This window comes from Hordeum vulgare, chromosome 2H (assembly GCF_904849725.1).
Source record: "Hordeum vulgare subsp. vulgare chromosome 2H, MorexV3_pseudomolecules_assembly, whole genome shotgun sequence".
Lineage (NCBI taxonomy): Eukaryota > Viridiplantae > Streptophyta > Magnoliopsida > Poales > Poaceae > Hordeum > Hordeum vulgare.
The window spans coordinates 76669992-76682705 of NC_058519.1; the positions used below are offsets into that span (position 1 = coordinate 76669992).

The window sequence follows — 12714 nt, forward strand, 5'->3', positions numbered from 1 at the left end:
TTTCTTGAAACTTAGTGGTTTTACAAACCATCAACTATTGATGCTCCTTCTTGATTTCTACTTTCGCAGTGTCAAACATCGCGAATCGCTCAAGGATCATTGTATGTATCCTTGATATGTTATAGTTCATCACGAAGCTCTCACAGCTTGGTGGCAGTGACTTTGGAGAACTATCACTATCTCATCTGGAAGATTAACTCCCACTTGATTCAAGCGATTGTCGTACTCAGACAATCTGAGCACACGCTCAACGATTGAGCCTTTCTCCTTTACTTTGTGGACAAAGAATCTTGTCAGAGGTCTCGTACCTCTTAACAAGGGCACAAGCATGAAATCACAATTTCATCTCTTTAGAACATCACTTATGTTCCGTGACGTTTTACAACGTTTTCGGCGCCTTGCTTCTAAGCCATTAAGTATTTTGCACTGAACTATCATGTAGTCATCAGAAACGTGTATGTCGGATGTTCATAGCATCCACAGACGACGCTCGAGGTGCAGCACACTGAGTGGTGCATTAAGGACATAATCCTTCTGTGCAGCAACGAGGACAATCCTCAGTTTTACAGACCCAGTCTGCAAAGTTTGCTACTATCAATTTTCAACTAAATTTTCTCTAGGAACATATAAAAAACAGTAGAGCCATAGCGCAAGCTACATCGTAATTCGCAAAAGACCATTATACTATGTTCATGACAATTAGTTCAATTAATCATATTACTTAAGAACTCCCACTCAAAAAGTACATCTCTCTAGTCATTTGAGTGGTACATGATCCAAATCCACTATCTCAAGTCCGATCATCACGTGAGTCGAGAATAGTTTCAGTGGTAAGCATCTCTATGCTAATCATATCAACTATACGATTCATGTTCGACCTTTCGGTCTCATGTGTTCCGAGGCCAAGTCTGCACATGCTAGGCTCGTCAAGCTTAACCCGAGTGTTCCGCGTGTGCAACTGTTTTGCACCCGTTGTATGTGAACGTTGAGTCTATCACACCCGATCATCACGTGGTGTCTCGAAACGAAGAACTGTCGCAACGGTGCACAGTCGGGGAGAACACAATTTCGTCTTGAAATTTTAGTGAGAGATCACCTCATAATGCTACCGTCGTTCTAAGCAAAATAAGGTGCATAAAAGGATTAACATCACATGCAATTCATAAGTGACATGATATGGCCATCATCACGTGCTTCTTGATCTCCATCACCAAAGCACCGGCACGATCTTCTTGTCACCGGCGCCACACCATGATCATCCATCAACGTGTTGCCATCGGGGTTGTCGTGCTACTTATGCTATTACTACTAAAGCTACATCCTAGCAAAATAGTAAACGCATCTGCAAGCACAAACGTTAGTATAAAGACAACCCTATGGCTCCTGCCGGTTGTCGTACCATCGACATGCAAGTCGATATTTCTATTACAACATGATCATCTCATACATCCAATATATCACATCACATCGTTGGCCATATCACATCACAATCATACCCTGCAAAAACAAGTTAGACGTCCTCTAATTTTGTTGTTGCATGTTTTACGTGGTGACCAAGGGTATCTAGTAGGATCGCATCTTACTTACGCAAACACCACAACGGAGATATATGAGTTGCTATTTAACCTCATCCAAGGACCTCCTCGGTCAAATCCGATTCAACTAAAGTTGGAGAAACCGTCACTTGCCAGTCATCTTTGAGCAAAGGGGGTTACTCGTAACGATGAAACCAGTCTCTCGTAAGCGTACGAGTAATGTCGGTCCAAGCCGCTTCAATCCAACAATACCGCGGAATCAAGAAAAGACTAAGGAGGGCAGCAAAACGCACATCACCGCCCACAAAACCTTTTGTGTTCTACTCGAGAAGACATCTACGCATGAACCTAGCTCATTATGCCACTGTTGGGGAACGTCGCATGGGAAACAAAAATTTTCCTACGCGCACGAAGACCTATCATGGTGATGTCCATCTACGAGAGGGGATGAGTGATCTACGTACCCTTGTAGACCGTACAGCAGAAGCGTTAGTGAACGCGGTTGATGTAGTGGAACGTCCTCACGTCCCTCGATCCGCCCCACGAACAATCCCGCGATCAGTCCCACGATCTAGTACCGAACGGACGGCACCTCCGCGTTCAGCACACGTACAGCTCGACGATGATCTCGGCCTTCTTGATCCAGCAAGAGAGACGGAGAGGTAGAAGAGTTCTCCGGCAGCATGACGGCGCTCCGGAGGTTGGTGATGATCTTGTCTCAGCAAGGCTCCCCCGAGCTCCGCAGAAACGCGATCTAGAGGAAAAACTATGGAGGTATGTGGTCGGGCAGCCGTGAGAAAGTCGTCTCAAATCAGCCCTAATACCTCCGTATATATAGGTGGGAGGGGGAGGGAAGAGGCAGCCTCAAACCCTCAAGGGTTGGCCGAAATTGGAGGTGGAGGAGTCCTACTCCAATCCTACTTGGAGTAGGATTCCACCTTCCCACTTGGAAACTCTTTCCACCTTGTGTTTTTTCCTTCTCAAACCTTATGGGCCTTAGTGGGAACTTATTCCAGCCCACTAGGGGCTGGTTTATCTCTTCCCATAGCCCATGAGACCCCTTGGGGCGTGACACCCCTCCCGATGGTCCCCGGCACCCCTCCCGGCACTCCCGGTACACTACCGATGAGCCCGAAACTTTTCCGGTAATGCACGAAAACCTTCCGGTAACCAAATGAGGTCATCCTATATATCAATCTTCGTTTCCGGACCATTCCGGAAACCCTCGTGACGTCCGTGATCTCATCCGGGACTCCGAACAACATTGGGTAACCAACCATATAACTCAAATACGCATAAAACAACGTCGAACCTTAAGTGTGCAGACCCTGCGGGTTCGAGAACTATGTAGACATGACCCGAGAGACTCCTCGGTCAATATCCAATAGCGGGACCTGGATGCCCATATTGGATCCTACATATTCTACGAAGATCTTATCGTTTGAACCTCAGTGCCAAGGATTCATATAATCCCGTATGTCATTCCCTTTGTCCTTCGGTATGTTACTTGCCCGAGATTCGATCGTCAGTATCCGCATACCTATTTCAATCTCGTTTACCGGAAAGTCTCTTTACTCGTTCTGTAATACAAGATCCCGCAACTTACACTAAGTTACATTGCTTGCAAGGCTTGTGTGTGATGTTGTATTACCGAGTGGGCCCCGAGATACCTCTCCGTCACACGGAGTGACAAATCCCAGTCTCGATCCATACTAACTCAACGAACACCTTCGGAGATACCTGTAGAGCATCTTTATAGTCACCCAGTTACGTTGCGACGTTTGATACACACAAAGCATTCCTCCGGTGTCCGTGAGTTATATGATCTCATGGTCATAGGAACAAATACTTGACACGCAGAAAACAGTAGCAACAAAATGACACGATCAACATGCTACGTCTATTAGTTTGGGTCTAGTCCATCACATGATTCTCCTAATGATGTGATCCCGTTATCAAGTGACAACACTTGCCTATGGCCAGGAAACCTTGACCATCTTTGATCAACGAGCTAGTCAACTAGAGGCTTACTAGGGACAGTGTTTTGTCTATGTATCCACACAAGTATTGTGTTTCCAATCAATACAATTATAGCATGGATAATAAACGATTATCATGAACTAAGAAATATAATAATAACTAATTTATTATTGCCTCTAGGGCATATTTCCAACAAAGGGTCCCTTAGTGGAATCATGACATTTTGTCTTTTGCGAGGGTGCTACTTGTAAACTACGTTGGGTTTTGCTCGAATAGAAGAGGAGATGCAACGCAATAGAGAGAAGTATTTCCCTCAGTGATAACCAAGGTTATCGAACCAATAGAAGAACCACGCAAATTCTTGTCGTCAAGACCTACACACAAAAGAGCAAACACTTGCACCCAAACGCGGGCAAGAGGGTTGTCAAGCCCCTTGAACTCGTTACTTGCACGTATTAAGTAGTGATAGATAGATAATATAAATATAAAATAAATAATAGAATATAAATGGAAATAACATGTTGGAAATATCCCCTAGAGGCAATAATAAATTGGTTATTATTATATTTCCTTGTTCATGATGATCGTTTATTATCCATGCTAGAATTGTATTGGTTGGAAACTCTAATACATGTGTGGATACATAGACAACACACTGTCCCTAGTGAGCCTCTAGTTGACTAGCTCGTTGATCAAATATGGTCAAGGTTTCCTAGCCATAGACATGAGATGTCGTTTGATAATGGGATCACATCATTAGGAGAATGATGTGATGGACCAGACCCAAACTATAAACGTAGCATATGATCGTGTGAGTTTATTGCTACTATTTTCTGCATGTCAATGTATCTGTTCCTAAGACCATGAGACCATGCAACTCCTGGACACCGGAGGAATACCTTGTGTGTATCAAACGTCGCAACGTAACTCGGTGACTATAAAGGTTCTCTACAGGTATCTCTGAAGGTATCTGTTGGGTTGGCGTGAATCAAGACTGGGATTTGTCACTCCGTATGACGGAGAGGTATCTCGGGGCCCACTCGGTAATACACCATCACACTAAGCCTTGAAAGCAATGTGACTAAAGAGTTAGTCACACAATCTTGTATTACCGAACGAGTAAAGAGACTTGCCGGTAACGAGATTGAACTAGGTAGAGATATCGATGATCGAATCTCGGGGAAGTAACATACCTAAGGACAAAGGGAACATCATACGGGATTAACTGAATCCTTGACATAAGGGTTCAACCGATAAAGATCTTCATAGAATATGTAGGAGCCAATATTGGCATCCAAGTCCCGCTATTGGTTATTGACTGGAGAGTGTCTCAGGTCATGTCTGCATAGTTCTCGAACCCGCAGGGTCTGCACACTTAAGGTTCAGTGATGTTTCCGTATAGTTGAGTTATGTATGTTGGTGACCGAAGGTTGTTCAGAGTCCCAGATGAGATCCCAGACGTCACGAGGAGCTCCGGAATGGTCCGGAGGTAAAGATTGATATATAGGAAGTCCTATTTTGGTCTCCGAAAAAGTTTCGGGCTCATTGGTAGTGTACCGAGAGTGCCGGGAGGGTACCGGGGGACCACCAAGAGGGGTGTGACGACCCAAGGGCTTCATGGTCTGTGAGAGGAGGCATACCAGCCCCTGGTGGGCTGTCCGAAGCCTCACCTAAGGTCCAATGCGGCTGGCTTGGAGGAATAAGGTAAAAAGCCAAAAGGTGGAAAGAGTTTCCAAGTGAGAAGGAGGATTCCTAATCCTACTAGGATTGGGTGAGGACTCCTCCTCTCCTCCGTGCGGCCAAAGCAAAGGGCCAGCCCTAGGGCGTAGCTTCCTCCCTCCCTCCTCCTATATATACTAGAGGTATTGAGGATTTTTGGAGACACGGAAATCAGCCGCGTGCTCCCTCATCCTCTACATCATAGTTCTTCCTCTAGTCTAGTTCTGCGGTGCTTAGGTGAAGCCCTGCTGGATTAGTTCACCACCACAACCACCACGCCGCCGTGCTGGAGAACTCATCTACCTGTCCGCCCCTCTTGCTGGATCAAGAAGACAGAGATCGTCATCGAGTTGTACGTGTGCTGAACGCGGAGGTGCCGTCCGTTCGGCACTAGATCGGGATGGATCGTGATGGGATCGCGGGACGGATCGTGATGGGATCGCGGGACGGATCGTGATGAGATCACAGGATGGGCTGCGATTCTGATCGCGAAGATGTTCCACTACATAAACCACGTTATATACGCTTCCGCTTAGCGACCTACAAGGGTATGTAGATGCACTTCCCCCTCTCGTAGATGATCATCACCATGGATAGGTATTGCGGGTGCGTAGGAATTTTTTTTGTTTCCCATGCAATGTTCCCCAACACAATATTTTTAGGGCTTTAGTAAAATATTTTGTGTAGACACGGGGGCCATAATTTTCTCAAGTGGCATCTCTCTCGAAGATAGCATACGGTGGGTAGATAAATTATTATTGGGTAATTGATAAGAAAGCACATAGTTATGAAATATTTATTCACGACAATGATCATATATATAGGCATCACGTCCATAAGCAAGTAGACCAACTCCTTCCTGGATCTACTACTACTACTTCATTCATCGATAACTATCCAACACGTGTCTAGAGTATTAAGTATGAAACAGAGTAATGCTGGGAGCAAGATGATATGTAGACAAAGTAAACACAACTAATATGAATGAACCCCTTCTTTTTATCCTTAATGCCAGCAATACAAATACGTGTCATGTCCCCTTCTGTCACTCGGGTTGAGCACCGCAAGATTAAACCCATCAAAACGCACGCCTCATATTGAAGATAAATCAATCTAGTTGGCCAAACTAGCTTATAGATCAGAGGGAATCCAAAGCTATAATAATCATGCATAAAGAATCCAGAGAAGACTCAATATATTTTCATGAATAATCTGATCATAATCCCACAATTCATCGGATCCCAACAAACACACTGCAATGAAGATTACATCAAATAGATCACCGTGGGAATCATGTTGAACTATGTATTGAAGAACATACAGAGATATATAGCCATCTAGGTACTAGCTCTGGACCGTAGGTCCGTGGTAGACTGCTCACACATCATCATGGAAGCAACAAGGTTGATGTATTGGCTCTCTGTGATTAACCCCCTTCTGCGACAGGGCACAAGGACATGGCTTTAGATGGAGTTTTTTGAATATGTTTTCTATTTTAAATCGCGTTACTGTTAACTCCCGAGCTCATGTGAGCCTCGGAGCCAAAATGTTTCCCTCCTACATACAGGCTGAAATAAATGAACAAACACATTAAAATGTATATACATCCGACTAAAAAAATAAACCTCTTATATTTGTGTATCGAGGGAGTGTAGTACATAAGATCTATATGTTTGTCACTTCTACTATTTTTTGCCTAACTAATGGTTGTTGTTTCATTTTCCTCGCTCTTCCCCCTTTTTTAGAATGCCCTGGTTTGGCCTTTGCTTTTGTCAAGTTTTTGTTGTGGATGGTTAAATTGACACCTTACTATATGCCTTTATCATAAGTTACTCTTTCTTAATGGGCTAGCCCGTGGTACTATTGCAAATGTTCACCCAACCGAGCCATGTAATCCTTTAAAAAAAGGAAAGAATCATGTGTGGGTCTAGAGGAAGGTGGCTTCATACTGGGTAGGTGACTGTAGAGAAACATATGAAAGAAATAGAAAGCACACAAAATTTTAGAAAGAGTAGGGGTAAGACTTGGTGGTACTTGCTTCATAAATGATTGTAATCTAGGGTATACCTTTCAATTTTCACTAGGTTTGGGCCTAGGGCCCCATTGAGCTATTTGGTTATAGAACAACTTTAGGAAAGTCCCTTTCAATTTTTACCGGGTTTGGGAACCTTTAAGAAGGTTCTTTATGGTTCTTCCATCTATTTTTTCACTTATTACTTTTTTTTCAAAAAAATCACAGTAAATGTTGATTAAAAAATAATATTTTTTACAAATTTACTAAATTTGTATAAAAATGTTCACAATAGTTTTAAATACATTTGTGCTATTTTCAAAAACATATTAATTTTTAAAAATTCAACATTTTTAAAAATAGTAAGATGTTTCTGAAAAATGTTCTCAAAATAAAAAAAACTTAAGTTTTAAAACAGATATTTTTTTCTATTATGTAAAAAAATAAAAGTGCCACAAGAAACCTGGTCAAGGAATTGAGACAATCTCACAAATCTTTATGGTATTATTAGGACGTAGAAAAGGTCTCGTGGTTGACCTAACCCCAAACATAAGAACATTCGAGATCGTAAACTCATAGCTCAAAATATAAAAATTGAAAGTCAAATAGCGTTCCTTTGTTTAATGTACCACCACACCTTGTCATACTCCCATTCTTAGGGGTTGTTTGGTTTGAGACTAAGTTTGCCAAAGGTTACCATACTTAGATGGATATTTAGTTCAAGGCACGTCTTAGACAAGCCAGTCTAGGGTCCCGCATCACATACACCCAAAAAATGTGGCTAGATTCTATTAGGTTTGCCAACTTGTGATCTCATTTTGAAGAACTAACCTTAGGCAAGTGTGGGAACATTGTGTGGCAAAGTGTGAAGTTGGCAAGTGTAGAATCGAACAACCCCTTAATCCCTTCAACCACCACCATGCAATCTAATGATACTCATATCAGCTAAGCTCCATTTTGAAAAACAAATATCCGTTGAACCTCCAAGTCCTCTGCTAGGGCCAAAGTCTCCCTGGTAGCTAATGTTTCGAAGGTGGCAAGATCTCGATGTTTTTGAAGACCATCAGGGAAAAGAAATATGACCACACCCTACGCCATACCGAACATGTGAGTTCCCTACATTAATGTTAAGGGGTCTATCCACTAGCTCGGTCCTATGAGAAAGATCGATAATTTCATGTGATACACATCCAATAGTGCCCTATGCGACGCATTAAGCGTCAGGTTGTCGGGCTCCCGCACAGGGAGCGCCCGAGTGGGCTGGCCCACCGGTGAACAATAGTGAAACAAGGATGAGGCATTTATAGCAAATCGGGATTCAGGGTGCAGTAGCAAACCTGCTACTGTCCTTTTTAAAAGCTGAATTTATGCGACCATTTTTTCAAACTTGCGAATATTTTCTTCAAATGTGAATTTTTTCCCAATTTTGAATCTTTCTGAAAATGTGAACATTTTTCAAATTTACAAAGTTTTTTTTTTAAAACATGACATTTTCCCATATATTAAAATGCTTATGAGAGTGCAAACATTGATTCGAACTTCTAAACATGAAGTATTTTATAAAATAATAATATTTTTCGGTTTTGTGAACATTTTCTGAAATTACAATTTGTTTCCCAAAACTTTGAACATTTTTGGTTACATGACTATTTTTCAAATTTGTGAACTTTTTTTAAAACCGGAAGATTTTACAAAAAAACAAATAATTTTTAAAAATTAGCAAACACTTTTTTGAGAAAGTGGGAATGTTTCAAAAGTATTGACAGTTTTCATCAATTTTTGTCAAAAAAGAGAAGAAAGGAAAGTTAAACAAAAGTACTACCTCCGTCCGGAAATACTTGTCCTAGAGATGAATGTATCTAGACTTATTTTAATTATAGATACATCCATTATATGCATTTTTAGGACAAGTATTTTCGGACGGAGGGAGTAGATATGAAAAAATAATAATCAGAAAACCAATGAAACCAGGAAAATGGTTCAAGAAGCTTCGCAAAACCAGAACAAGAATGCTTCTGCCTAGTGCTAAAACGGGTCAGCCCACTTGATGGATGGTCTATATAAGGATTGAAATCCTTAACGGTTCTAAGAGTTATGAAGCCCTCGTAACTGCAAGCAGCTTAGAAAATTCAGGAGATCTAAAATCTAATGGGAGATATCAGTTATTAAGTTAAAAAAATAGCATTAGCATTAGTTTTAGAACACGGGCACCTAGCATTGCACACTGCCTATTACAAGTGTGCAATTTCAGAATGATTTTCCAAAATGGAGAAGTAGGAGTGAGTTGTATGTATCTTTCCCGTCCTGCATGTCAGGATTGATAGAAAAGAATGGCCACAACTTTGGTTTACCTATAGAATAGTGACTATTTTGGGGGGATTTAAAGGTGACTGCTGGTAAGAAATATCAAGAACTTATTAATAAAGCACTTTATTATATTTATAGAATGCATTATACATCAATAATTTTCCAAGCTTATCTAGTGCATAACATAAACTAAAATCCAATCAAATAATACAAAACCTTGTGTTATACTTAACGACATACACATTTTTCTATATCTCTATGCTCTTGAGGATCATGGGAAGCCCAAACTTGGGCCGCAGCGTGATCACATCCATCGGGGCATGGACATACTTAGGTGATAGGGAAAACGAAAACCTCTGAAGAATCACGGCGATAACGGCCTTGGCCTCGATCATTGCAAAGCTCTGCCCAATGCACGACCTCGGCCCGCTGGAGAATGACAACAAGGCATTGGGATGCTTTCCGGCCCTCGCCACTCCATTCTCGAACCTCATAGGCTTGAATTCGTTGGCATCTTCTCCCCATACCTCCTTGTCACGGTGGATCGTCGCGATGGGGATCGTTAGGACGGTGCCTTCGGGCACTTTGATGCCACCGACCTCGAGATCTGAACCCGCCTTCCTCTGAATGAGTGATACAGGGGCGTATAGCCTGAGAGTTTCCAGTAGGAACATGTTGACCAAGTGCAGCTTGTTGAGCATGTCGCCGGTGGGAACCTCACTGCCACACTCTCTTAGCACCTCCTCCCTGAGCTTCTCCTGCCACTCAGGGTGCGTGCTCAGCAAGAACATGGTCCATGTGAGGAGGTGCGAGCTGGTGTCATGCCCGGCAAAGAAGAATGTCTTGCACTCATCTATGATCTCGTCCATACTCAAAATCGGAGTATGGCCACCCTCTGCCGCGCACGCCTCCAGCATGAGCCCGAGCAGGTCGTTGCCGTAGCCCATGGTGTCTTTGGTGGCAAGACGGCTTTCGATGATGTTCATCAGCATGGTCCTCACCTCCTTGTCAAGCTTCCATATCTTGAGGTTCTTTTCAGTTGGAAGGTACCTGAATAATTCAACAAATACACAGAGATTAATTTCAGCTGTGCGAAAACATATGTTGTATGCTGATTTAAATTAAACCGACAACGGCACAAGAAGAAGAGGAGCTTGCATTTACCTGAATGCTGGGATTTGGACACTGAATACGGTGGAGAAGGCGAGGAACTGAAGTTCCCTCTGCGCCAGGAAGACCTTTTTCCCCTGTTCGTAGCTGCTTCCGAATGCCGTGTGAGAGATGACATCCGCGGTTATCTCCTCAAACTGGCTGCTGAGGTCAATCTCCACGCTGCCGCCCTTGTCCATCTTCGCCTCCCACTCCGACATCATTGACCCGGCACATTCGGACATGGTCACCGTCATCATCTGTCGTGCAAACAACAGTTAGCGCAAGTCATACGCATCGTGCCTAGTAATACACAAACGTCAACGCGTGCTGCTCTGGAGCTTGGCACACCGCGCACGTACCTTGAGCTTGTCCATGTTGAAGGCGGGGTGGACGACCTTCCGGTGGCGCTTCCAGTCGTCGCCGTCGGTGAGCACCAGCCCCTTGCCGAGCAGGCGGGCGATGTGGGGGTTCCCGATGTTCTTGGGGTACATCCCGTTGCGGTCGGCGAGCACCTGCTTCACCACGTTCACGTCCGCCACGCACAGGCTCGGCCTGGCACCGAACCAGTACAGGAACGTGCGCCCTGCAAGCACGACACAGAACGTAAGAGCAGGAAGTAGACGGCCATGTCGCCGTAGAAGACAGCCATGGACTGGAACTTGGAAGGAATTGCAGTCTGTCTGAGGTAGTGAGGTTTCGTACCGTGGATGGGGATCCATTTGCGGAAGTGCGGCTGGACCATGGGGACGAAGTCGTGGTCGCCGACGTCCAGCGCGGCGCCGGCGGTGTCGTCGCGGAGCCGCTTGATCTCGCCGAGGTTGCCGGCGAAGAACCTGTAGCCCGGCCCGCCCACGCCCTGCGCGCGGAGCTGCCGGGTGATGGCGCGCGGCCTCCACACGAGGTGCACCAGCGCGTTGAACGCCCACGAGACCAGCACCGCTACCACGGCCGCCGCCACCATCCAGACGAGACCCATGGTGGACCGGCACGGCGGTCACTCGGGATTGAGAGATTGAGACGGGTGGGGTGCCTCTGCTTCTGGTGCTCTGCTTGTGATTGTGAGCTTGAGTCCTTGAGACCGGGAAATGCGTGTGTGTGTCTGCTGTGAGAGTCGGGTCGGGGAGGTGGGTATTTATCCGGGAGGATGAGCTTTGACCATGGCCTCGGGTCGCCGGCTTGCTTGCTGGTGCTGGGCACGCGGCTGTGGGCATGCACACGAGGGAGAAGAGAGGCTCGGCGTTTGGTGAGCTCAGCTGTGATGCATGCGAGTTCACCAACTATGCTCGTGGGAACGTGTGGTCTGCCGGGAAGCCGTCGTACGCATGGAGCTGCTGGCCGACATCGACGTCGACGGGATATCCGCACCGCACGGGGCTGGCTTACATTAGTACTCTAGATGAAACTTCTTTTAATAACGAAACCAGATCGCATCTGGCCCCCACGCCGCTCCCTCCCCGGGCCGACACCGACGGGCGGCTCCAACCCTATAGCCTCTCCCCTCCCGCCTCTTTCTCCCCCTCGCTGTCGCCGGTGGCCTTCGACAGGTAAAGCCTGCGCGGAGCCGGCGGCGGCGGGGCGCTCTCTGGCTGCCGCTCGCTCGTGGGTTGGGGATACGGCGTGTGATCAGCGGCTGATCGGCGCTTGTCTCCGGGGCGACGTCCTGGCTCGCGGTGGAGGAGGTCTCCGGCGTGTGGCGCAGGATCTGGTCGCGACGGTGGGCGCGCCGCTGCGGGCGAGCGGTCATGGTTGTGCTGTCCGTGGGGACCAAATCTGAACCCTTTAACAATGCGGTCGGCGCGGACGGTGGTGCTGGGATGGAGGGAGGCTCGCTCCCTGCTGCGCGTCCTGGAGGGGCCTTTGCTGCGTTCCTCCTGCTTGATGTTGTGGTGGTGTTGGCTGGTGGTTCGGCTAACGGGTTGCGGATCTGGCCGCTCGTCCGACGAGTTGGGATGGGGTGGCGGCCCGCCTCCCTGCTAAGGTCCTCTCTGGCTGATGCGTGCGGTGGTGGTC

The 12714-nt window shown here is 45.7% G+C and overlaps 1 protein-coding gene across 1 annotated transcript; it reads right to left on the bottom strand.

The window, feature by feature from the left end:
• Window positions 1-9659: 9659 nt before the first annotated feature.
• On the bottom strand, window positions 9660-11967 carry LOC123425138 (cytochrome P450 709B1-like). Its single transcript, XM_045108813.1, has 4 exons — window positions 11407-11967; window positions 11064-11287; window positions 10717-10961; window positions 9660-10602 (listed from the first exon to the last, which is right to left on the bottom strand). The coding sequence occupies exons 1-4, from the start codon at window positions 11678-11680 to the stop codon at window positions 9801-9803; spliced, it is 1545 nt and encodes a 514-aa protein (XP_044964748.1). The 5' UTR covers window positions 11681-11967; the 3' UTR covers window positions 9660-9800.
• Window positions 11968-12714: the final 747 nt, after the last annotated feature.

Excerpts from the sequence above, each read along its gene's own strand:
- LOC123425138 (XM_045108813.1), bottom strand. The coding sequence starts at position 11,680 with ATGGGTCTCGTCTGGATGGTGGCGGCGGCCGTGGTAGCGGTGCTGGTC. Across the intron at positions 10,962-11,063 it reads TCAACATGGACAAGCTCAAG|ATGATGACGGTGACCATGTC; the intron begins GTACGTGCGCGG and ends TTTGCACGACAG. Across the intron at positions 10,603-10,716 it reads GTCCAAATCCCAGCATTCAG|GTACCTTCCAACTGAAAAGA; the intron begins GTAAATGCAAGC and ends TGAATTATTCAG.